At 38.2% G+C, this 23,425-nt stretch overlaps 1 protein-coding gene across 2 annotated transcripts in view; it reads left to right on the forward strand.

Annotated features, from left to right (window-relative positions):
- The first annotated feature begins 1,109 nt into the window (after positions 1-1,109).
- Positions 1,110-23,425, forward strand: part of PRTG (protogenin) — a 120,028-nt gene continuing 97,712 nt past the window's right edge. For both annotated transcript variants that reach the window (XM_032481128.1, XM_032481129.1), the window contains exons 1-2: positions 1,110-1,341; positions 3,572-3,874. In XM_032481128.1, the coding sequence (XP_032337019.1) occupies positions 1,248-1,341; positions 3,572-3,874 (397 nt within the window). In that variant the 5' untranslated portion in view covers positions 1,110-1,247. The remainder of the gene's footprint in view (positions 1,342-3,571; positions 3,875-23,425) is intronic.

The following is a 23,425-nucleotide window of genomic DNA, read 5'->3' on the forward strand; positions in this document are numbered from 1 at the left end:
CCTGTGTCATCATCATGGCCATAGATTTAGTTTTGGATTAGGAATGCTAATCCACATGTAAATATTCTCCCTGATCCGCACATGTTTAGCAAACCGATTATATTTTTAATGTCCCTGTTAACTTCTCTTGTTATCCTTAACTAACTTTTAAGAGATGAGAACAAACTCACATTTGTGTCCTTCCTAGTCAGTTCAACTTCTAACCAGGTAGTCCATCAACGCCTAGCCCCCAGACCCAGCTCGGACAATCTGGAAATCTCCTGATCTCGCCTCAACTCTCAGGACAGGGCCTTTTGTGTGCACAACTCTCAGGAACTGAAGAGCCTGACTAAGTTAAGAAAGAGATAATAAAACGTATCCCCAAACGGTAATTGTTCATTTCAGGGCACACTTCAGAGATGTTTTTAAGCCAGGGCTGCATCTGATGGGGGCAGGGAGGATAGGAACCGTCCCCAAATGTGGGGGCTTATCACCCGGAGATGCCTCCAGCGGAGCTGACAAATCTCTGAAGTGGGAAATAGTTTTCCCTCCACAGGGCCTCGGCGTGTGAGGGGAGGAGGGGGGATGGGCAGGGGCCATCAGGGTAGAAGTCTCCGGCCTTTCGACGTCTCTCAACACCATCCCTCCCCCACCCCGCCTCCTCCTTCCCCGAATCCCAAACAAGCCCAGGGTGGGGGGCGCAGAGGGGCCCCCGGGGCAGGCCAGGCCGGGAGGCTCGGCCTTTGTGGCTCCGTCCTCGACGGTGGCGGGGAGGCGGAGGGGGCGGGGACGCGGGCCGGAGACCCTCAGCCGGGGCTTGACCCCCAGGTGCATTGTCCGGCGGGTCCCTCCCCCTCCCCCCGGGTCCGCGACCCGGCCGCCACGGGGCCCCCCTCCCAGCGTCTCCCTCCGCGGGCCGCGCCGACCTCGCGGTCCCCAGACCAGGGGCCAGATGTAGAAAGTAGTCCCCAGGCCGGCAGCGGCGGCGCTGTCCACTCCGCCGCCCCCGCCCCCTCCAGCCGCCGCCTCACTCCGCCCCCGGGCCGGACTCTCGGGCCCCCCGCCTCCCGCGAGCGGGTGTCCGTGCGCCGGCCTCGTCGCGACCGCAGAGACGAGCCTCCGGCCGCGCCACGCCACGCCGGTGCCCGAGCAGAGAAGCCCAGGCTGCGCGCGTCCAGCCGCCGCGCGGGGAGCGCCCGGAGGCGGGGGCCGGCAGGCGGACAGCGGCCGCGGGGCGGCCGGGGAGCATGCCCGCGCAGCCCCGCTGAATGGCGCCTTCTCCGCGACCCCTCGCCCGGCCGCAGCCGCCGGGGATGCTGCTCGGCGCGCTCCTGCCCCTGCTGCTCCTCGGCTCCCTTCCAGGTGGGCGCGCTTGCTTCTGCGTTTCTCCTGCGCGCGTGGGGCGTGAGCAGGCGCGAGTGGGCTGGGGAGGGGGGCAACCGGGGCGGGAGGGTGTTTGGCGGGGGGCGGGAGGGTGTTTGGCGGGGGACGGCGGGGTCCTTTGCCGCAGCGCTGGCCAACCCCCCCGTCGCTGCCCCCTCCCTGCGGCCAGTCAGGAGCCGCTGCTGGAAGCGCGAGGTGCCCGCGGGGTTTGCGGGGGCGCGGGCGGCGGTGGGCGCCTGTTCCAGTGCCCGCCCCTCGCCGCTGCGCTCCCCCGGCCGCAGGCTGCAGGGCCGGCGTCCGCTGTCCACTGTCGCCCCTTTCTCTTCGCGCCATTGTCCGCGCTCCGGCCGAGTCCTCGCCTCCGTGGCCAGCCCGGGCCCCGCGCCCGCCGGGGCTGCCGCGGCCGCACGTGGCTTTATTTATATTGTTTCCTTAGTGGCAGCCTCGCCGCGCAGGGGGCGCCGCGTTTCCGCGCGGCTTCCCCTCTTTGCAGTGGGGGTTCACCCACGTTTTAGGGCAGCGGGGAGAATGGGCGAACTCAGCGCCCAGGTCAGACCCCTAAGTGCCCTCACTTTTCCGGATCCAGCGAGGAGGGGTGGAATTGGAAAAAGAGGGTTGGACGTTTTGTGGCCCATTTGTGCCCGGAGGGGCGCGAGAAACGTCCCAAAACTGAGAAGGAAGGTATCTAAGCAGGATTTATTTCTCACAGCCAGGTATTTTGAGGCAGGGCCTGAGATGTGTGCGAATCTGAAGATCCCCTCCAAACTCCAGGTTGGCTTTGCGCAAACTTGAATGAACTAATTTTTCTCTTTTGCATCTGTGTTGCTTTATCCTTAGAAAGTTAAAAAGTGTAAAGTGGATGGAGGGGAGGTGTTCAGAAGAGTGGGTTATTTTACTTATTTACAGGTTAGAAACCCCAGACTTTTCGTGGGGTTTTTTGGGTTGGCTTGTTTGTTTTCTGGAGGAGTTAGTTTTCTGTTAGCGTGAGAAAAGGATCAAAGTCAGATGTGACTCGGAAACACAATGGGCGCCTTCCGGAGTGGTCCTCGTAGCGCGGGGCTGCTAGAGTCGCTCGCGTCGCCCTGGGCATCCATTTAGAAGTCGGCAGCCCGGGCGTGGGAGCGTGACTAGTGTGTGAGGCTTGGAGGACCTGCCTTGATGAGAAACAGATCAGTTCCAAGGATTTGTAATCATGAATTAAAGACAATCAGAAGGAAGATTAAATGTCTCCCTTCCCTACCCCCCCCATCCCCTAATACTCTCCTCGGCCCCAATCAATATGCAAGACTTTAGCTGACCTTTCCGCTAAATGCAGGAGGTGACGGGGTTATTAGCTGGTCATCGGATGCTTTATCCTGGAGGGGACTGGACGATGTGTATGCTCAGAATAAAGCTTTTCCTCTGCTCTGATAAAAATGTGTATTGGTTGATTAAGCAATCTCCTATCTCTATTAGACAGTAAGGACCAATTAGTCACGCATTTTTTCCAGCAGTTGGTAGTTCTAAAAAAATGAAATAAAAGTTTCCTAATCCGATCACCCACTGAGTACAAGCAGCAAGAGTTACCAACTTTTCAAAGTCAACTGTTTGTCCTTTAAATACCTACCATACTCTGCAGAAATTAAGTAAATGGCTCTCATTCAAGGAGAGGAGACAGAGCCCTTGCTGTAAAAAGGCAGATATAAAAGTGCAAACTTGTAACTTGTCACAAAAGATAAACGTACTTCCCAAAGGAGTAGATACCAAGGGTTCCAAAAACTCTTCAAGGGACAAGGAAATAAACTTGCTTGTTCACAGAGTCAGAGTTTTGCTAATGATTTCTTGTAAAATTAGACTTTTACAACTTACTCTGTTCAAGATCTTTTTGACAAGCTTGTAAAAGTGGCCAACAGCTTGTGCTCAAGAGTTTTCCTGATGATTTTGAAACTCTGGTAAGGCACTTGAGAACAGAATTCTTAAAGGACATAGAAGTTATTGAAATCTTTCCTATGCTTTTAGTGTAAAGCATGTTGTAAAAAGATTTCTCTGATTTGTTGAGAAGGTTTGCTGAAACTTAGATTGTTTTGTTAAGTAAGGTATTTGTAAGTTAACTAATACGGTGGTTCAACTTTGTCTCATTACATCCTGAATATGTGTTTTACAGTTGTGTGTTAAGAAATGATTTTATACGGATAATTGTGGGTATGCCTTTCCCCCTTTTTCCTTGTAGGAGTATGGTGCTTTAGCGAACTGTTTTTTATAAAAGAACCGCAGGATATAACTGTCACAAGAAAGGACCCAGTCATTTTAGATTGCCAGGCTCATGGAGAAGTTCCTATTAAGGTCACTTGGTTGAAAAATGGAGCAAAAGTGTCTGAAAATAAGCGGATCCAGGTTCTGTCCAACGGCTCTTTATACATCAGTGAGGTGGAAGGCAAGCGAGGAGAGCAGTCTGATGAAGGATTTTATCAGTGCTTGGCAATGAACAAATTTGGAGCCATTCTTAGTCAAAAAGCTCATCTTACCTTATCAAGTAAGTGTTTATGTTTTTGATTGTTTGACATTTTTCACTGCTAACATTTTGATAATTTCTTGATTCATTAATATGCTAACCCCGCATAATCATACAAACATTAAGAATTTTCTGGAGGTAGTAGTTGGTGCTAACTAAGACACACAGAAAAATTTGAAGAAAACGTATATAGATATAAATTCGAATGAGTGATTGAGAACAAAAGTCATATTAGGCTTAGAACACCAAAACCTATATAAAGGTGACTATGTATAAATTTAAGTGTTTCAAACTATGAAAAGAGTTGAGTGAAAAGTTTGGCCAGCAGGACAAAAGTTGTTCTAAAAATCTCGTCTTTTGTAAATTCATAACTAAATTTTGAAAATCACAAGCAACTCTTTCTGCTTTGTAGATGGCCCTTAAAAGTTAAATCATTCGTATAGCCTAACCTTCCATTTCTCTGACTGCTTTAAGATCATCCATGTTGCTTTTTAATTGTAAGAGAGGGCATTGGTCAGTAACTCTCAAGCCTTTGAAGTATTTCTAGGCTTTTCCTGCTGGGAGAGAAAGAGATTAAGACCATTTCCATGTTATGCCTCATGGACTTAAACCAGATCTGCTCACTTTTTCCCATTTGTCATAAAGTTTGCTGTCTAATGGTTTCCTTTGTATTAACAACGCCCTCAGATCAACCATTTGTCCGAGTGATCCACTGCTTGGTGGTTGACCTGATAGCTGTCGAGTGTACACATGGGCCCAGGAGAGTTAGGGAACGTCTTGTTTTCCCTGAGGCTTCTCACCTCTTCAGGTGATCAGATACCCAGCACTCAAGATTACAATAAACAATTTCCATCTTAAAACAAAACACAACACAACTGTATCTTAAAAATAGTTTTACAGGCATCCTAGATACAAGCTTTTGTTAATCCACGAAAGATAGCACTTTTTTACACTATACCTGGAAATTGATCATTTGCAAGTTGAACAATAGGGGGAGAGAGCTTTTGAGATAAAGGCATAATCTTTAGGAAATAGTCTCTTCAAGGTCTTCACAATTGAAATTTAGGAAGCTGTTGGTGGGGGTTTCTTGGGTGACTTTATTGTAATAGTCCATGGCCATATTTGTGCCACCCTCATTTTAATAATTTATTTGGACAGTAATAATAGTAGAAAATAAATTGCAAGAAAGATATTTTACATTGAAATATGTCAGAAAAGTAGAGAAGTTGCTAAATCTAACACCCCCCCAAGAATAGCATAAATCTGAGAGAATATCTGATAAGCTAGCTTGCTTGCTTTTTTTTTTTTTTTTTTTTTTTGCTGTAATCATTGGCCAGTAATTATTTTTTGTTGCTGTTGAGTAATGGTTTTTCAGTACAGTATTGTTTTCAGGATAGTGTGCTTTTTCACACTTACATTCTATTCACTTAATTTTTTGTCTAATGTAAAATTGTCCTATAGGGTTGTAATTTTCCCCCCTTTTCGGGTTTGTGGAATCCTGTGTTTTCATATCCAGGACCTGTAACTTGTATTACCTTCCTGGAGAGGAGAAGGGCAGGATGGAAAGATGGAGGGGGGCCTTGAAAGGTGAAGCATTTGTCATGACCACAGGGTATTTCCAGGACCTCCTTAGAAGCCTGACAAAATTCTCGAGCACTCAGAAATATTTTGAAAACACACAGAGCTTTCTGATTTCATAAATAAATTCTAAACAGTATAACAGATGTTAGTAACAGTGAAACAGATATTGGTATTGGCTTTTTGAGTAGCTTTAGATTTGGTATCTTTATAAAAATTGATAACAAATATTTTGAAGGCTATTATGGTGAAGTAGTTTTCATATTTTAAGGATCAGGAACTCAGTTAAATTATATAGAACATTGCTATTAAATATCAGCTGTAGGTGATTAGTTGTAGGAACCACATTTTTCATATGCATGTATTTTATTTAACTTGGAGGAGGAACTTTGCTAGGAAATTGCATCCAGTATTATAGATTTAAAATGAAAAATTCATAGTGTGTTTAGATTTTTCTTTAGAAGTAGATTTCTTAAAGATTTAAAATTCACAGAGTTAGTTCTGATACTGAGAAGCAATGTCCAGTGACACTGTAGGCTCAAATGACTTTATCCTGGTAAAGATGTGATACATAATAAACAGGAAGAGAATAGGCATTAAGTGGACATTCTGGTTTTTGTGTTTTTTTTTTTTTAAGGCTCGTTCTCTCCTAGTTATTGATAACAGTAGGGGGCAAGTATGTTCTTTTTATTTTCTAGTCAAGGATTTTGTCAGCAAACATATCTTTTAGTTCTGAAGTATAATAAGTAGTACAACACCTGGAAATCTAAAACTTTAATCTGTGCAAGTTTTAGATTTTTAACACAGGCAATCAAGTCTTGGTTTCTAAACTTAGGAACTAGAAGCTGAAAGTTGCACTCTAGGCAAGAATTCCATTATTCATGTGTAAATTAGGAATTCACAGGGTTAAAAGGTTAGAAACTGGCCAGGATGAGGTTTACCCTTGTGATAAAGAGCAGATGACCCTCATTCATTGGCCAAAGCTTTCATGTAGCTCTTCTGCAAAGTTAGTTATTGCCATGAATTGTTCTTGAGGAATGCAGAAATTCAAATGTGAACAGGCCTTTCCTTAAGTGTCACTGTGGAGCCTTATCTCCCAAGCACATCAGAGCCGGCTGTGGGGACAAGGTTCCTCCCCAAAGGCCTGGAGGCTTTGCTTTCCTGTTGTTCATCCAAGCACAAAAGAATTTGTCTAACTTAGTTTTTCTAAAGCATCCCATTTTTAAAGGAAAGTATAGGGTTAAAGTAATACTTAGTTTTTCACAAAAAGTTAATCCCCCTTATTGATAGCCATTTTAGCTGTTTTACATTTTCATGTAATTAGAATAGAAAAGGAAGTGATCTGGGAGGCCCTTTTTCTGGTTGCATACAATAGTGAGCACAGAAGATAAAACCATTTCCTATAAATTGCAGTACTTTCAACTTTTGGCAAATCAAAATTTCACTTTCATAGGTGCTAAGTCTTCACTATATAAATAATTTAATATAAATATCTTAGGAGTAAGAAATAATCCATGACATCTTGACATTTCTTGCATTCAAATGTTGAAGTAAGAAAGATAAATTTCATAGGAAAGCATTAGTGTGGTTGAACATTCTCATATTTCAACAAGTTTAAATTAAGATAAGGGACATTGGAGAGAAGTAAAGGAGGAGATGGGTAGTGTTCTGTGATGTGTAAAGGACTGGCCGTAAGCTAGTGATTGAACAGGAAGCTGGTTGTTTATTTCCTTTCCATAAAAGGTGGAAATAGAAGTCTTAGGATAGAGGGAAAGAGAACATAAAGCTGGTTTATATTTGTTAGATTTTTAAGGACTTTTCACTTGGGTACAAAATAGTTTTTAAAATGAACATCTGTAGCTGAAAGACCATAGGAATTATTATAACTCTGTGATAGATATTTCCCCCCAAATTTTGAGGTTAGTTCAAGCATCCATAAAATTTTTTAAGGGGCTCCATCTCTATAACTTTATTTAGCCATTATTTCCCTTTTATTAGCCAATCATTTCCCTTAAAAGGATGTAGGTGGTTTTCCATGAATAAAATGTTTATCACTTCAGTTTGAGATGAAACTTGAGGTTTTTTGCTGAGATTAATGAAAAACTGTTCTGTGATTGTGGTTCCTATCTTTAAGAGTAATACATAAATTATAGCTCAAAGCTGATCTTGAAATGTGAAGTTAAAACATATTGAAAACCCTTAAAGTCATGTTAGACAGAAAAGAGGGTGGGTGGTGTATTGAAAAGAGAAAGATAAAAAACTATGAGACTATTAGGCTAGATCTTGAATTTTATTAATGATCCTGGACCCAAGATGGGCAAGATTCTGCTTCATTGTCAACTTTTTCTTGAGATTTGCAGATGCTCTAAGGACAGCGCCTCTTACTTGTGTGCATGTTTACTTCAGATCAACCTATTAACAGTTACTTGCCCTAATTCAAGAATGCTCACATGAAAGTAAAAGTTGTTTGATTTTGGAAAAATAAGATAGAACTGAGGTATTTAGAGAGGCCAGTCCTTCAGCATTGTAGATAAGGTTCAGATGATGCTTTCTGGGGTCCAGGAAAAAAAAGAGAAAGGGGTATGGTTCAAAAGTACACATTTAACTTAAAAGTTGACCATCTTATAAAATTCCATACATTAAGTCAGGGAAGTAAAAGCACATCTAGTTCTACAGGCTTATTTATAGTGACACTTGGTTCTTAAAGTCAGCCTGCCTAAAAGATTTATCAGGTACTTGATAATCTCTGGGTAATGGAACCAGTTTTTCCCACTTTGCACTTAGTGAGGATCATTTCTCATCTTCAGAAACTTGTAACACTGTCTCACTGTTTCTCAAGGTTGTCAGATTTTTAAAAAATTTTTAACGAAGCAAGGTCCACTGAGGGGTAGAATTATAATTTTCCTTAAGATGTATATAAGTGTGTTTATTTTATTTCTGCCCAGCTTCTTAATGGAATTTTGAAAAGGAGTTTGGTATGGCCCTCTGTGTCAACTAGCTCTGATTATTCTAAAGAAAGGCCTCACTCTCAGCTCTTGTTTGCCCAGGCATTTGTTGTCACTGCTCCTGAATTTAACAGCTGGGCCTATTGATGAGAGGTCCAGAGCAGTTTAAAAGAATAACAGAAAACAAATCTCTCAAGCAGGGTGTTAGGTTGAAGGAGTATTTCAATTAATAAATAAATGCATTTGAGGTTACCTTTTTGAAAACCCTGCTGTTCCTGGCTGCAATTTTGAGAGGTGATTTTTATCTCTAACAGGCAGAGATGCTTAATTAGGGTTGATTACTTTCAGCTTTTTAACTGGCAATTACTATTAATATGAAAAATAATCAATAGTGTTGAGTCAGGCATTTTGCTGAGGATTATACTTGAATTTTAAAAACAGCACTGGTTATTGATTTGTTTTAGAAGAAATTCTAAAAAGTGTAGCCCAAATTAAGTTTTCATTGTCAATGAGGGCTATTTCATTACTTCTGAAAGTTTATATTGTTCAGACTCTTTATTAAAACATTTTTAAAGCTCATTATTTGGTACAGGTCTTGGTAAATAAGAGAGGAAGAAGACACAGTTGTAATCATTGAAGCAGTATTGGTAGTTGCCCTAACATGGTAATCTGCACAGAGCAAGCTCAGTCAACAGTTGACAATGGTGATGTACAAAAAAGGTAAAAATGTACCAAACTACCTTCAATGGCTATAATTCTGAAGCCAAGTGAACAGCTTTAGGGATATGTATTGCGGTGGATAAAGGCATCATCCTCACAAAAGTCTCTGACACTAATCTGACAAATACTTTCCTGACTCTTACATTCCTTGTTTTTTCTTTTTTTTAACCTCTGCTTCTCAGAAACTGCTTTTGATGAGCTTTAAAAGCCAAATTCTTGTAGACTGAGCAGAAGGCATGAATTAAAAGTGTTTGTTTTTTCAGTTTCTGGAGGGTTTGCTTTTTCCGTGTGTGTGTGTATTTATATTATAGCTTTAGCATTTATAGTGGCTAGATCAATCAAGTAACTATTGCTATTGGAGAATGCAATCCTCATTGGTCTTAGTTCTTAGGACTAATGGAAGAAAAAATTTAAAAAATTTTTTGCTTTATGAAACTATAGTAAATCTCTGTTTAGAACAGTGTGACAGTTTTTGTTTTTGTTTTTAATGATACTGCTTTGTATGGACTACTTTTTCTAAATAAACCATATTCCTTTGGAAGAATCCTCCAAAGTAGCTTTTTTATTGTTTTGTAGACTTTTTAGTGCTACCGAGAATATGATTTAGTACTATTCAAAATGAATCTTCCACTCCACCAACATTTACCAAATACATAAATAAATAAAATTTTGCAAAGGTTTTTGAGCTGTGGATTACATTTCTCAGTGTTTCTTGGTGCAATTGACATTTTGGGCTAGATAAGTCTTCATTTCAGAGGCTGACTTGTGCAAACCTCTCTGGCCTCTACACACCAGATGCCAGTAGCACCCCTTCCTAGTTGTGGCAACCAAAAAAATGTGTTCTGGGAAGCAAAAATCACCCCTGGTTGAGAACCACTGACGTTTCTGAAAGGAATGGAAAACTTCTTTCTAAGTGATACAGGGCCATTTTAACCTTCTGTGTCTTAACTTTATATTCAACTTTTTTTGGTGTTAGCAGTGTTGAATTTATTGATTGGAGACTATTTACTATTTTAAAGTATTGTCTAGAAAGCTTAGTAAAGAAATGAGCTTGGGTCATATCTGTCTAATTTGGAGTTATGCCTTTCCATCCCTTTTCATGCACACAGTCCATTGAAAACTGCTATTAAGGGTTTACCCTTCTGTAGATCCATTCATTTTGATTTCAGTATTTTAGATCTTTTGGGGGGGGATATCTAGTAAAAGAGCAAATGCAGATTTCATTTAACCATGTTTATGCAGCACCTTTTATTTTCTTGATGTAATGGGCACCTTTTATTTTCTTGATGTAATGGGAGGTTGAAAAGTTATGAGACATCTCCATGTGTAGTACATGTTAAAGAACATCTTTTGTGATGCTCTGCATGGTGAGAAATAAAAGTGTATGAGGTTAACAGCCCAGAGGATAACATGTGCTGTGTGGTAGGTGGTTCATTGGGTGAATGGTTAACAGAAATCTTTTCAGCTAATTCAGCGGTACCATAGACTTATTTTGGGCAGAAGCAATTTAACTTCCTGCAGATAGTGATGTGAAGATGGTAACACCTTGAGAGGTCATCAAGGGGTGACTAAAGGGAAAAGAATTAGGCACTACAGTATGTTAACTGGTATTCAGAAAGTCACAGGCAAATTTCTGAGTGGTTATTATTGGATTTGTTTACTTAGTAATATTGAAATAGAAATATTTGTCGCTTCTTAGTAGTAATGGGCAGCAACTTCATAGTTTTTATCTTTCCCAAGATGTCACTCTTTGCATGTGCTTCAGTTTTGGTTAAGCTGTTTATGCTAGTAAAAGTTATGGTTGCTGCTACATAGAGTTGATCACCTCTAGAGGCCGGGAGCCGCTGGTGGCTCAAGTGGCAAGTTGAGATAGATGAAGGAGGAAGCAAAATAGTTTAGTGAGTGACTTCAGTGCTGAGCAAGGCTGGCTGAACACTTTTGACACCATATATTCACGCCAAAGAGGTACATGAAGTAGAAGAAATGATCAGTTCAAAATAGAAGAGAAGAGTGCACATTTTCATTATATTTAAGGAAAATAGTATTTGTGTCACACAAAACCTTAAAGTTCTTGAGCTCTTGTTTCCTTATTCTTGTAGTCATTTCATAAAGAAATTATGAAGTTGATAATTTCCAATATCTGGTAAACACTCTTAATAATGCTGTATTTTTTATTTGAGTTGCTGGTTGGTGCAGTGGGAAAGCAGGAAGAATGACAAAAAGGCAGAAGAGCTGAGCACTGATGCCTTCTCACTGGTGACTTATATGGCTTTAGACAGATCACTTAATCATTCTGGTCCTTGTCAGATCCTTGTCTTATCTGTAAAGATGAGTAGCTGGGGAGAAAAAAGGGAGAAGAGATGGATGTTGAGCAACACAGTGCCCGTAGTTTCATAATTCTGTTACTGTAATTCTAAGTAAATGGCCAATAAATGATTTTTTTTGTAAGGCTGAGTCCAATCACATTGCAAGAGAACCATTTAAGTCACTGAGAAAAAAATTAAAATAGCTTGGCGATAAAATTTAATATGGTACTTTGAAGAATTCATACTCTTGCCATGGACCTTAGGAAGATCTACTGTTGGAGAGGGGAAGGTCTTAAACCAATACTGATAATTCAAACTAGTACTGTTCTTAAGAGTCTAGAAAAATAAGTTACTTTGTCTAGGACTGGACAGTTCAGAATAGCTGTGCTGCTTTGGAGGTTGACCTAGTGTATGAGAGGTATAACTTTACAAATATGTGTCTGAGTGGGGAGGGTACAGCTCAGTGGTAGAGTGCATGCCTAGCATGCATGAGGTCCTGGGTTCAATCCCCAGCACCTCCACTGACTAATAACTAAGTAAATAAACTTAATTACCCCCACCCCACCCCCACAAAAACCCAAACATATGTCTGGTTCTGCTAGTAATTAATAATGTATTCTGATGTTTATTCAAGTCAGTAAGACTTGGTGTTTAAGGAAAATAGTGCTAATTTCATCTTAAGAGAGTTTTGCTAGTGTTACTAGTATTTTAATGGAAATAGTTTATACTGACTCCCTTCTGCCATCACCAATTCCTATTAAGAATGATAAGGTTTAATTTTGCCCCCGCTTTCAAACTGAATTAGCTTGAGTCCCTCTGATTGGATTTAAAGTAATTTTGGTTAAAGTATTGACTTCAAACTGGACACATAATAAGAAAAAAATGCTTTGATGTGGGTATTGCCATTTTGGCATTTCTTTTAAAAAGGGAGATGACAAATTTTCTTAAATAATTTTTACCAACTAAATGTGTTCACTGTTTTCTTAATAAAAAGAATTCATTTTTAATATGTTTAAGAAAGCCACATTTTCATGCTCTGACTTACTACTTTTAACGTAATTTTAATTGAGGGACCAACTTCAGTAAAGCAATGAGATAATAACTTACCAAAAGTTTCACCAGAAGGATTATTAAAGTTATCCCAGTAATGGAATATGATTTCTTCAGAGCCCGTAAGTAGCTTTACCTGGATGATTTAGTGCATTTTTAGAAATCTGGTAAGTAAAGCTTGAAATAAAATACACAGATGGAAGAAACTTTGTGATATTTAAGTTTAGTTTTCAGTTCACCAGATGTCAGCTTGGAACTTCTGATACAGGGAGAATTTTACTGCTTAGCAAATGGTACAATGAGAAATTGTAAGTGGATTCACGATTGATTAACAGAGAGGTGTGACTAGTTTCTCATCATATTAGAATCAACTCTACCATTCCTTTTTTTTAAATTGAGGCATAGTTGATGTACAACGTATTATAAGTTACAGGTGTACAATAGAGAGAGTCACAAATTTTAAAGGTTATATTCTGTTTATAGTTATAAAATATTGACTGTATTCCAAATGTTGCATATCCTTGAAGCTGTTTTATTTCATAAAACTTAATAGTTTGTACTAATTAATCCCCTACCCCTGTCTTAACCCTCCCTCTGCCCACTGGTAACCACTAGTTTGTTCTCTGTATCTGTGAATGTATTTCTTTTTGTTATATTCACTATTTTGTTGTATTTTTTTAGATTCTGCAAATAAGTGATAATGTACAGTATCTGTCTTTCTCTGTCTGACTTACTTAGCATAATACCCTCAAAATTCATCCATGCTGTTGCAAATGGCAAAATTTCATTCTACTTTATGGCTGAGTAGAATTCCATTGTGTGCGTGCGTGCATGCATGTGTGTGTGTGTGCATGTGTGCACGTGTGTGCGCCACATCTAATATATGCATTCATCTGTTGTTGGACACTTAGGCTACTTCTGTATCTTGGCTATTGTAAATAATGCTGCTATGAGCATTAGGATACATGTATCTTTTCAAATTAGTGTTTTTGGTTTTTTTGGTTATGTACCCAGGAATGGAATTGCTGATAGTTGTTTTTAGTTTTTTGAGAAACTTCCATACTATTTTCCATAGTGGCTGTACCAATTTAAATTCCCACCAACAGTGTTTTGAGGTTCCCTTTTCAACACGTCCTCACCAACATTTGTTATTTGTGTTCCTTTTGATGATAACCATTCTGACAAGTGTGATGCAATATCTCCTTGTGTTTTTAATTTGCATTTCTGTAATGATTGACAGTATTGAGCATCATTTCATGTGCCTATTGGCCAGCTGTGTATCTTCTTTGGAAAAATGTCTATTCAGGTCTGCTGCCCATTTTTTACTTGGGTTGTTTGTTTTTTGATGTTGAGTTGTATAAGCTGTTTATATATGTTGGCTATTAACCCCTTATCGGTCATATCATTTGCAAATATTTCTTCCCATTCAGTAGGTTGTCTTTTCATTTTGTCAGTGGTTTCCTTTGTTGTGCAAAAGCTTTTAAGATCGATTAGGTCTTACTTGTTTACTTTTGCTTTTATTTCCTTTGCTTAGGATACAGATCCAAAGAAATATTGCTACGATTTATGTGAAAGAGTATTCTATGTATGTTCTCTTCTAGGAGTTTTATGGTTTCCACTCTACCATTCTTTGTCAGAACAGAAAGAAAGTGATTAATCGGAAAGTTTTTCCCTGTTAAGACAGCTTTCAGAAGGGGATGACAATTTTAGACAATGAAATAAAAGACAAAAGAAAATACATCACTATTTTCTGCTGATCTCCAAACTCTTACAGACTTGTTAAGATACTGACTATGAACATTTTAGGAGAGAGAACCTTAAGATTCTGTAAAACTTACCAGATAGTCAGTAGAGAGTCCTTGCTTCCTAACTTGACTTGCAGTATCATTTTACCTTTCTCTAACATAAGTAAAGATAACAATTTGTGGTCTTAGAAATTTCTATTTTGCCAGTAAGAAATATGAAGTTGGAAGGAGATAACTGCCTTGCCTAAGCACACAGCTGCTGGATCTGGGACCAGAGCTCAGGTTTGCTGATTCTAGTCATGAATTTGCAGTAATTAAATACAGATTTTCTCCTGTGTATTGTGTGGAAGCGTGTCTTTCTGTTTTCAAATACGTCTCATCTAGTCCAGAACGTAGAAAAGAGAATGGTGATGGAACTGACCCTGAGATATTAAAAATACTTCTTTAATTTCTTAATATTTATTAAAAATATTTTAACATTTTTCAATTCACCCTTTACTGTACTTGTATAAGGTTTTTTTGTTGTTGATGTAGTGAATAAGTGATTTTGAAATAAAATCGCTAATGTGTTTCTATTTTTATCTGTCCTGTAACACTTCATGGAGTTTCTTTTCTCATGGATAATCTCGGTGGAGGGAGGTTGAGCTCTAGACCTTTTAGAGGCTCAGCATTTGTTGAGACATCTGTCCAAAGGGAAGTTTGAGCTAAAGCAACGATTTTCAACCTGTCTTTGAAAAACCTCCAATGGAGTGAGACTCTTTTGTAACCAAAAGCTTGAGTTTTAAATAAATGGTTGAGTATATGTCATTATTATCTTCAAGGTAGAGGGGCATGGTGGTAGCCAATATCTAGCATGGAAAAAAAAATTTTAAAACAAACAGTTTTATTGGGATAGAATTCACATACCACAAAGTTCATCCTTTCAAACTGTATAATTCATTAGGTTTAGTGCATCTGTCACAACTGTCTAATTCTAGAATATATCCATCACTCCAGAAAGAAACCCCACACCTCCCATTTCTCCCCTCCTCTATTCCCTGGAACCACTAATCCAGTTTATGTCTCTATAGATTTGCCTATTCTGGACATATTATAAAAAGGGAATCATACAATATGTGGACTTTTGTGTCTGGCTTCTTTTACTTAGTGTAATTTTCAAGGTTCATCCATGTTGTACCATGTATAAGTGCTTCATTCCTTTTCATGGCTGAATAAGATATACCCCATTTTATTTGTCTAGTCATCTGTTGATGGATACTTGGATTGTTTCCATCTTTTAGGCTATTCTGAAGAATTCTGCAATGAATATTGACATAGAAGTATTTGAGTCTCTTTTTTCAATTCTTTGGGGCATACACCTATCAGTCGAATTGCTGTGTTGTCTGGTAATTCTACATTTAAACTTTTGAGGAAACAACTGTTTTTCACAGTAACTGTACCATTTTCCATTCCCACTAGAAATGCTGAAGGGATTCAGTTTTTTCACATCCCCACCAACATGTGTTATTTTCCTTTTTAAAAAAAAATTGTACCAATCTAGTAGATGTGAAGTGCTCTCTTCTAGTGGGTTTGATTTGCATTTCCCTAATGACTCATGGTGCCATCTTTTCATGTACTCACTGGCCATTTGTATATTTTCTTTGGAGAAATATCTACTTAAGTCCTTTGCCCATTAAAAAAAAATGGGATTCTTGATCTTTTTGTTGTTGAGTTGTAAAAGTTCTTTATATATTCTGGACATTAAACTGTTGTCAATTATATGATTTACAAATATATTCTCCAATTCTATATATTTGTCATTTCACTTTCTTGATAGTATCTTTTGATGCACAGAAATTTTAAATTTTGATGAAATTCAGTGTTTTTTTCTTTTGTTGCTTGTGCTTTTGGTGTTATATCTAACAATCCATTACCAAATCAGTGATAGGAGTCCAACTTCACACTCTTGCATGTGGAAATCCAGTTGTCCAAGAACCACTTGTTGAAGAGACTGTTGGTTCCTTGTTGAATGGACTTGGCATCCTTGTTGAAATCAATTTGTCATAGACATATAGGGTTTATTTCTAAACTCTTAATTCTATTCCGTTGGCCTATATGTCTTCCTTCATGCCAGTACCATGCTATTTTGATTATTGTAACTTTGTAGTAAGTTTTAAAATTCGAAATGTCAGTCATCCAACTCTGTTATTTCTTAAGACTGTTTTGGCTATTCATGGCTCTTTGCAATTCGATAGGAACTTTAGGATTGGCTTTTCCATTTCTACATAAAGAATGTTGGAGTTTTGGAATGGATTGCATTGAATGTAGCAATCTGTAGATTGCTTTGGTTAGTATTGCTATCTTAACAATATTAAGTCTTCTAATTCATGAACAGTGTATCTTTCTACTTACTTAGATATTTATTTTCTTTCAGCAGTATTTTCTAGTTTTCAGTGTACAAATATTTCACCTTTTTGGTGAAATATATTTCTAGGTATTTTATTCTTTTAGATGCTGTTGTAAATGGAATAGTTAATTACAGGTATATATAAACACAGTGGCTTTGTGTCCATCTTGTACCCTGAAATGCTTCTGAATTCATTTATTAGCTTTAGTAGCTTTCTTAAAGATTGGTTGGAATCTTCTGTATGTATGTATGTGTGTGTGTGTGTGTGTATGGATATAAAATCTGTGAATAATACAGTTTTACTTCTTTTTCTCCTTTGGATGCCTTTTATATTTTTTCTTACCTAATTGTTCTGGTTAGAATTTCTGTGTTGAATTACCTATACTTCCAGTTCTTAAAGCAGAAATATGGCTGTTATTACTGCAAGAACTGCAGCAGCTGATGGGAATATGCCTATGTGTGGTACATAAAGAGCACTAACAAGGTTTAGTTCAAGCAGTTTTGCAGAACTTGTCAGAAGTCTTATAATGCTTGCTGAGTGGAGAATGATCACTTATCAAATAAATCAGATGTTTGCCTTTTGTGTCTGAATTGGGTGGTGATAGAGAGTTTTAGTGTAGTTTCTTGAATGTATTTTCTAAAAGAGCCTCGGTTCCCAATGGCCTAGATTTTGATTGCTTTTTAGTAAGAGTTGTAGAAATAATAAGTCAACTGGGAAATGGGACGTCAGTGAATGTTTCTTTCTGCCCTTGCAAATCTTGGTCATGTTGACCTCATTTGAGACTGTTTTCCTTACATGCAGTATTTGCCTTACCTGTATTCAGAGTTTAATGTAAAAAAAAGAAACAAACTGGAAAATGGAAGACTTTTCTACTATTTATATGTGTATATATATACACATATACATACAGTATGTATATATACATATACACACATATATATAATGAATGAAAAGCTTTCTGTCTTTTACTATTGAATGTGATGTTAGCTGTAGATTTTTCATAAATGCCCTTTATCATGTTGAGGAAGTTCCCTTCGACTGCTAGTTTTCTTAATGTTTATTCATGAAAAAATGTTGGATTTTTTCACGTGTCTTTTCTGTATTAGTTGTCATGATCATACAGTTTTTTCCCTTTGTTCTGTTAATGTTGTGTACTACATTGGCTCATTTTCTTCTCTTGGACCACTTTTGCATTCCTGGGATACATCCTACTTGGTCAGTACAGTCTTTTTAAGATGATACTGAATTCAGTTTGCCAGTAATTCACTGAGATTCTGCATCTATATTCATAAAGATACTGGTCTGTAATTTTCTTTTCTTGTGATGCCTGTCTGGCTTTGGTATTAGAGTTGGCCTCATAGAATGAATTAGGAAGTATTCCCTACTCTTCTATGTTTTGGAAGAGTTTGGGAAGGATTGGTGTTCATTTAAATGTTTGGTAAAATTCACCAGTGAAGCCATTGTATTGTGTCCTGGACTTTTCCTTGTTGAGAGGTTTTGATTACTGATTCAGTCTCTTTGCGTAGTATAAATCTGTTGTGATTTTTTAGTTTCTTTTTGAATCATTTAGATAATTTGTATGTTTTTGGTATTTGTCCATTTCATCTAGGTAATCTATCTGTTTATTGATGTACAGTTGTTCCTAATATTCCCTTAAAATCTTTCTAAAAAGTTTCTATAAGGTCAGTAATGTCCCTGCTTTTTTGTGTGTGTTTGTGTGTGTGTATATATATAGATAAGTTTTTATTGAAGTATAGTCAGTTTACAATGTTGTGTCAATTTCTGATGTATAGCATAATGCTACAGTCATACATGAAGATATATATATTCATTTTCATATTCTTTTTCACATAAGTTACTACAAGATATTGAATATAGTTCCCTGTGCTATACAGTATAAACTTGTTGTTTATCTATTTTATATATATTAGTATCTGTGAATCTCGAACTCCCAATTTATCCTTTCCCACCCCTTTCCCCACCCAGTAACTATGTTTGTTTTCTGTCTGTGAATCTGTTTCTGTTTTGTAAGTAAGTTTGTTGTCTTTTTTTTTTTTTTTTTTTTTTTTGAGATTCCACATATAAGTGACAACATATGATATTTTTCTTTCTCTTTCTGGCGGTAATGCCCCTACTTTCATTTCTTGTTTTAGCTATTTATATCTCCTCTCTTTTTTCTTAGTCAGTCTAACTAAAGATTTGTCAATTTTGTTCATCTTGTCGAAGAATCAATTTTTTACTTTGTTGATTCTGGGATTTTTTGCTATCCTCTATTTCATTTATCTCTACTCTAATCTTTATTCTCTTCTTTCTGCTAGCTTGGACTTAGTTTTAACCTCTTTTTCTATTTCCTCAAGGTATAGTTTAGGTTATTATTTTGAGTATTTTCTTCTCTTTTAATGTAGGCATTTACCAGCTACAGATCTCCCTCTGAGCACTGCTTTTGCCAAAACTCCATAATTTTTGGTATGTTTCATTTTCATTTTCATTCATCTCAAAGTACTTTCTAGTTTTTTTGTTTGTTTGTTTTTTTGGTGGTAGTTATTTCTTCCTTGATCCATTGGTTAAGAGTGTGTTGTTCATTTTCCACGTATGTGTGAGTTTTCTAGTTTTCCTTCTGTGCTTTTATTTATAGCTTCATTCCATTGTGATTGGATAGAATATTTTATATGACCTTAATACTTAAAAACCTTTTGGGACTAGTATCATGGTCCAGCATATATTCTGTCCTGGAGAATGTTTCTGTGTACTTGAGGAAAATGTGTGTTCTGCTCTTGTTGGGTGGTGTGTCTTTATATGTTTTATTATGTCTGGTTGGCTTACAGTGTTCTTCAAATTCTCTATTTCCATGTTCATCTTCTGTCTAGATGTTCTGTCCATTATTGAATGTGTTGTATTGAAGTCTTCAACTATTATTGTAGAACTGTCTATTTCTCCCTTCAATCCTGTCAGTGTTTGCTTCATATATTTTGGGGTTCTGTTTCATGGTACACATATGCTTATATTTGTTTTATCTCCTTGGTAAATTGACCTGTTTCGTTGTATATAATGTCCTCCTTTGTCTCTTGTAACAGTTTTTGACTTAAAGTCTATTTTGCCTGGTTAAAGTCTAGTATAGCCATTCAACTCTCTTTTAGTTACCATTTGCATGGAATGCCTTTTCCCATCTTTCACATTCAACCTATTTGTTCCTTTGGATATAAAGTGACTCCCTTATAGTCAGTATATACTTAAAACATGTTTTTTTAAAAACCCATTCTACCAACCTCTGCCTTTTGACAGAGATTTAATCCATTTACATTTAATGTAATTACTGATTAAAAGGATTTCAACCATTTTACTATTCTTTTTTATATGTCTTATACCTTTTTTCTCTCTCATTTTCACTATTACTGCATTCTTTCATGGTGATTTTTTTGTCATGAACTGTTTTTACTCCCTTCTCATTGCCTTTTGTATATATTTTTTAGATATTTCTTTGTGGTTACCATGGGGATTACATTTAACATTCTAAATTTATAGCAGTCTACCAACATAACTTCAGTAGCATGAGAAACTCTGCTCCTATGCAGCTCAGTCTCTCCTTTTATTTTATTGTGATACATTATCTCTTTCTACATTATGTGCCAAGTAATACAGATTTATAATTATGTTTATGCTTTTGTTTTTTAAATTATGTAGAAAATAAATGGAGGTACAAACCAAAAATACGATACTATCGACTTTACTGTTTGCCTGTTTAGTTACATTTACTGGAGATCTTTATTTCTTCTTATAGCTTTGAGTTACTGTCTAGTAGCCTTTCATTTCAACCTGAAGGATTTCCATTAGCATTTCATGTAGGGCAGGTCTTGTGATAATAAGCTTCCTTAGCTTTTTGTTTATCTAGGAATATTTTAAGTTCTGCCTCATTTCTGAAAGACAGTTTTATTGGATATACAATTCTTGACTTACAGTTTTTTATGTCATTTTAACTCTGTCATCCTGCTGTTTTGTGGCTTCCATGGTCTCTGATGATAAATTAACTGTTATTGACAAATAATAAGTATATGACAAGTCTCTCTTACTGTTTTCAAGTTTCTCTCTTTGCCTTCATCTTGCAGCAGTTTGATTGTAAATATATTTATGTGAACATCTCTCTTAATTTATCCTCTTGATGTTCGTAGAACTTCTTGGGTTTTTGTCAGATTTGGAAAGTTTCCAGCCATTATTTCCTCAAATACTCTTTGTGCCCCATTCTCTCTTTCTTCTCCTTCTGGGACTACCACAATGCATATGTTGGTCTGTTCACTGGTGTCTCATGTGTCCTTTAGGTTCTGTTCATCCATCTTTGTTTTTGAAAATCATTATGTTCTTTCCTTATGGCTTTTATCTTTTATGTGTTTAACCATTTTAAATCCGTATCTTGCAGTTTTCTTCAGCTATACTATTATCTCTAGTTCTTGAGGTGTCAGACTCCTCCTTTTCTGTGTCTGGTGATTTTCTTATGGCAGATTGTTCCCTTTTGTGATTTGTAATCATTTATTATGAGCTAATCTTCACTAAGGCTTAATATATCCTATATTATGAAAGTGTTTGCTTTCTGTTTGGTGCCCCATGGTTTCACTGGTCATGGACCAATTTAGGGATTAATTCTTGGCTGCTCTACATTATTTGTACAAGTTTATAATCTACACAAGTGTGTGGTAAAGTCCAGGGGTTTATGTTTGTCATAGGAAACAGTTCTTCTCATCCAGAATAAAGTCTCGTTGCTAATCTAGCTGGTTGGTGAGTTTTTCCACTGACTCTTCTCCAAGTGCTGCCTTGATCCCAGCTTCAGGGCTCAGTTAGTTATGTTGTGATAGAACAAAGCCACATCCTCTTCCTAGAAGCCTCCAGTGCTGTTAGCTACCTCTGGACCATCATGGCATCAGGCCAGAGTTTACTGTTTTGCCCTTGTTCTTAAAATTTTGTTAGTGGTGGTGATGTTTTGAATATGTTCTTTATAGCATTTCTTTGTGTTTTCAGTGAGAGAGAGCATCCATGTTTACTCAGTCTACCATTTTGCAGGAAATGAAAAGGATGAAGTCTTAAAGAATCTCTTCCTACCTCAGAAACCACATGCCTGATCTTTGAGGACTTAGTTCCTAAATTTCTAACTTCAGTTCTCTGTATAATCCTGGCTGTCTTTGTTTTAGTTTTCAGCATCCCTCCCAGCTACATTTCTGTCTTTCCTCATTGTCTCAGCCCAGTCCTAGTTAGTGGGATTTTTGGTAACCTTGTCTGATACTCCCTTGTACTGTCAGCACCCAAGAAAATGCTTGGCACATTATAGGCACTAAAGCGCTTACTGGCTGGTTTAGAATTCTTTGTTTAGGCTTATTTCTGACTTGGCACTGTCATTCATTTCTGCAACAAATATTTCTTCAGAGCCTACTCTGCTAAGTCCTTAGAATGCCACAGTTAATAAAAAATAGCCCCTGTCCTCAATAATTAGTGAGGGAAGGGAATTAATAAATAAGTAATTTTTAGAACAGTATGATTGTGCAGTAGTAGAGTGTATTTCTGGTAGAGTTCCTGGTAGAGTTGCATATGTAATATTATTTTTTCCAATTTTATATTGAAATTTTTCAAATCTATAGGAAAGTTCAGGTATAATGAACGCCTGAATACCTTTCACCTAGATTCCCAGCTGTTAATTAAAATTTTGCTGCATTTATTTCATCCTTCTCACTCTCTAAAAAGCAAGTTGAAGACATCATAACATTTTGCTTCTAAATACTTCCCCATGCATCTCTGAATCTGGGATGGGGGTGGGAGGCACTTAGAGAGAGATACTTGTGGAAGTGATATCTAAGCTAAATTTTAAAGGAAAAGTAGATTTTAGTTAGATAAGGGAAATAATTAGTCTAATAAGGTATAGTAGTGAGAAACAGCATGGTACGTGTGGGATAATAAGCTGTGTGGTGTTGTGAGAGAATAAATTTCAAGGAAATGATGGTCAGAAATGGAGATGGAGATGTGGGCAGGATCCACTCAGAGAAAGACTCCATATAGACCACATGCCGTTTTAAGGAACCTGGAATTTATCCTGTGGGTGATGAGGAACTGCAAGGGACTGGACTGGCCAGTTTGTGTTTTAGATTGGTCTCCCCGGAGTCTGTGTGAGCAGAAGTCAGGTGAACAGGGATGGAGGCTGTGACAGCAGCACGGTGAGAGCTCATTAGCGCCTGGACTGGGGCACTGGTAAGGGGGTGAAGGGAAGACAGGATTTAGGTTCTAATTAGAGTTAAAATTCGGCAGTACTTTTTAGATGTGGGGAATAAAGGAGAGGGAGAAGCTCGGGATGATGTTGATATGTCCAGTTTGAGTGACTTGGTGAATGGTGGTGCCACCAGCTGAAATAGGGAACACAGGAGGAGGAGCTAGTATAGGGAAAAGGTCATGAGTTTGACTTGAAATATGTTCATTTTAGGTGTCTGTGAGCTGTCCAGCAGGTGGTCCAAGAGAGCAGTTGAGAGTTAAGAGGTGCATGGCCTAAAGATACTGAGTTGAGCATCACCAGGACCTAGGTGAAGTTTCAGTCACGGGTAATTTGGAGTGGGATGGGGGTGCTGTGCAAGAGGCATGAGCAACCAGCAGAGGCAAAGACAGTAATCAGGAAGGGAGGTAGAAAACCAGGAGAGTACAGAATCACAGACGCCAAGGGAGAACTTTCAAAGAATTTATGAAACAACATCAGATGCAGCAGAGTTTCAGTAAGAGAAGACTTTAAAAATACTCTTTGTACCAGGCTACTAGTAGGTCATTAAAGTCTTAAAGCAGTTTGTGGAGAGTGAAATCAAGCACAGGTTTTAGGGAT

This window comes from Camelus ferus, chromosome 6, assembly GCF_009834535.1.
Source record: "Camelus ferus isolate YT-003-E chromosome 6, BCGSAC_Cfer_1.0, whole genome shotgun sequence".
Lineage (NCBI taxonomy): Eukaryota > Metazoa > Chordata > Mammalia > Artiodactyla > Camelidae > Camelus > Camelus ferus.